The sequence below is a fragment of the Acyrthosiphon pisum genome, chromosome A1, assembly GCF_005508785.2.
Source record: "Acyrthosiphon pisum isolate AL4f chromosome A1, pea_aphid_22Mar2018_4r6ur, whole genome shotgun sequence".
Lineage (NCBI taxonomy): Eukaryota > Metazoa > Arthropoda > Insecta > Hemiptera > Aphididae > Acyrthosiphon > Acyrthosiphon pisum.
The window spans coordinates 71691332-71694565 of NC_042494.1; the positions used below are offsets into that span (position 1 = coordinate 71691332).

A 3234-nucleotide genomic window follows, 5' to 3' on the forward strand; every position below is an offset into this window, starting at 1 on the left:
AGGTATAGATTGTAAATTTCTCTTAAAAAAAAAAAAATGTATACCTTCTTAAATTATGAGAGTATTAAAATGTATATATATTATGTTTTTGATACATACTATATTATATATTTGTATATAGTTATTAGAGGCATATAAGGATTTAAGGCCTCTTTCCATAGTTGCATCATCAACTATTAGATAAATACAATGTATTCTCCTCGTGCACGATTTGATAGTAAAAAACCAAAACAGATCGAAAACTAAAATACAAATTAAGTGTAAATAATATATAATTGGTTATAAGACTAAGATAACTAATAACTAATAAGTATAAATATTAAATAGTAACTACACATTTTCTTATATAATATAATAAATATCATAATATGTATCATAGGTACCTATAATACATACTCTATTATGGTTAGGTATATATTGTAATTATTGAAGTGTATACCTTTAATAAGCTTTAAATGTTTTGTAAGTATAATATATAGTCCATTACAATGTTTAGGTTTTTATATATAACATTTGTAACTTGGTATATACATACAATACTTCTAAACAATGATAAAAAAAAGAATTTTACATTTACATCTAAATAACACGAGTAGTTAAGTTTGACAAAATTGGTATTGAAAAATATATCATAGCTTTGAAATTTTCTCATTTACTTATACAAAAACAAATAGATATATTATATTTCACATATAAATAAATATAGGTACCAATAATATGGTAAGATGTCTTGCAGGATTGCTATCAAGTTTGAAAAACTGCATAAACGTAAAGGACAATTAAAAATATAACAAATCATAAATCTTTAATAAACCAAAATATAACAACAGAATATGTATAAAAATTAATGTCGATCATTGTTTTTGAAAAAGAGTTAGCAACCACGTGACGTTATTCACCAAAAAAATGTGTTTGATTATTCAATTATTGTCGTACAAACATGGTATACTTTGACGTAACTTTAACTGTGGGCGAAGAAAAATAAAACGAATTTTGTTTTTTCAGTGATGTCAATCGTTAAATTCACGTTAATTTACCAAACGACGATGGTGAAGACGTATATCCTGCAGAGGAACCGTAATCCGTTTTCATCTGCATGAAACTCCGAACACCGACTATAAAAATATATCATTATATAATATTTAGTTATATGTTATTATAATATTTTATTATTAAATCATAAGCCTATTATTATAGTTCCACCTTCAGAATATCTATAATTTAATAATGACGCATAATTCAAGAGACAAGAGACACGAAGAGTGCTTTGTCATTGAGTGTTTAGTGGGTCAAACGACGAACAAGGTATACCGGACGGCGGACACCAAAAATAAATTATAATTTATAAATATTTTTGTATCTGATTAAAAACAATTTTATTTCAATTTATTATATTTAGTATATTTTATATTCCTCGTATGTATGTACACTAATTGTACTTAAGAGGCTTTATGATATTATAATATCCCTAGCCCCCCTCACCTAGAGCCTCCCCTGGAGTATGTATCATTATAATAATATTATATGTTATCAGTGGCGTAGCCAGATATTTTGTATCGAGCGGGGCTAAGTGCCTAAGTCCCACTAAAAAATCCAGTACATACAAAAACCATACATTTTCTTTTAAATACACTTTTTGTAAAATATTTGTTTTAATATAATATAGGATACAAATAAACAAGGTCAATCAGGGACGGGTCCAAGGAGGGGCATAAGCGTGCGCACAGGGGGGGCCAGGTGGGCCGTGGCCCACCCTGCGGGACGTACCGAAATTTGTAGTAGGTACATGATCTAAACATCACGATTTTTGATTTTTTAAATCATAAAACATTAAACATAGGTAGGTGAAAAATTGATACTCAATGATAATAAATAATAATTAATTAAATGTCTTTAAAAATAAAATTGATAACATATTACCATCACAGATTGCAAAATTATATTTATTTAAAATTTAAAACTGTTGACAATTAAAATATTTCTTATTTAATTTCAAAAAAAATATGTTTCTGTTTTTTATCATAATATAAATGATTTGTGCCTTAAATAGTGGGTGATTATGAGTAAGCAAATTAAAGTATGTAACATTTTAATTATTTCTTCCATCCGTGTTCAGGTTTCTTAGTTTTTATTGACTTGGCCCACCCTGCCACAAATGTCTGCGCACGCCTATGAGGAGGGGGGATATCAAAGTGAATAAATGATTTCGATTTACCGCTTTCGTTTTTAGGTTCATTCCACGGCTGTACTTCCGCAGATCCGAAAATTATGTAGAAAATACTGGAGAAGAAAAGTATGACGGCTCCCAGCGTGAACACGATCCTCCACTCGTCCACCGAAGTCTATAATAATAATAAATATGTAATATATGTTATAAATATAATGAAAACCTGAGATTCCAATTACTTGTCTCATATAGACGGCTATGACGATAATTCGACTTGTGTACTTATTAGCAAAAAAACCTAACGAACTATACTTACTTGATCGTGTACGATGAACCCGCAGACGGTGGGTGCCATCACACCGCCCAGGGCGGCCACGGCGTTCGTGAAGCCCATCAAAATCCCGGCGTAATTGGGTGCCAAATCAAGGTGGTTAATGTTGAAGCCCACATTCGTACAGCAGCCGATGGCTACTACGAACACATACATACATATGGCTGCGTTTGCGTTTTCACCCATGTAGCCTAAGACCACGAGACCCAACGCACCGCCGCTCATTCCTATACGTGAACAAAAAAATAACGCGATGGTGGGTACGGTGTAATATTCTACACTTTTCCTGCACTTATTATTTTATACATATGATTCTGTTTAAATCGTTCTCAGTGTGAAAATGTGATAACTTTAAAAAAAATAATCTTGAAACATAATGCGAATAGGTTTTATTTATTATTATTATTTTACGTATAGGTGCCTATATAAACCCCAAACGGATTTTAACAAAATTCATTAAAGGTACAAATAACTCTAATCGTAATAATATAATGATAATAATAGAAAAAAAATATCAAAAAAAGTAAATATATATATGTATATAATCCTATTATAGATACATAATGCGAGCTAATATAGTTTTAAATTTAATATAACATTATTAAGTCGACCTGTTTTATAATTTTTACTGACATTTCATATTCAAAGTGTACACATATAGAACTATTATCGAATTAAGACCATCTACCGCTTTAATGTGTCAAAACAAAAAATTATTATTATTAAAAAATATTTA

General features: G+C 29.6%; 1 protein-coding gene across 2 annotated transcripts in view; it reads right to left on the minus strand.

Annotated features, from left to right (window-relative positions):
• Positions 1-664: 664 nt before the first annotated feature.
• The window catches only part of LOC100165106 (sialin), an 18083-nt gene continuing 15513 nt past the window's right edge, over positions 665-3234 (minus strand). For both annotated transcript variants that reach the window (XM_008182082.3, XM_008182081.3), the window contains 4 exons: positions 2484-2725; positions 2216-2342; positions 1038-1115; positions 665-965 (listed from right to left, as the gene is read on the minus strand). In XM_008182082.3, the coding sequence (XP_008180304.1) occupies positions 925-965; positions 1038-1115; positions 2216-2342; positions 2484-2725 (488 nt within the window). In that variant the 3' untranslated portion in view covers positions 665-924. The remainder of the gene's footprint in view (positions 966-1037; positions 1116-2215; positions 2343-2483; positions 2726-3234) is intronic.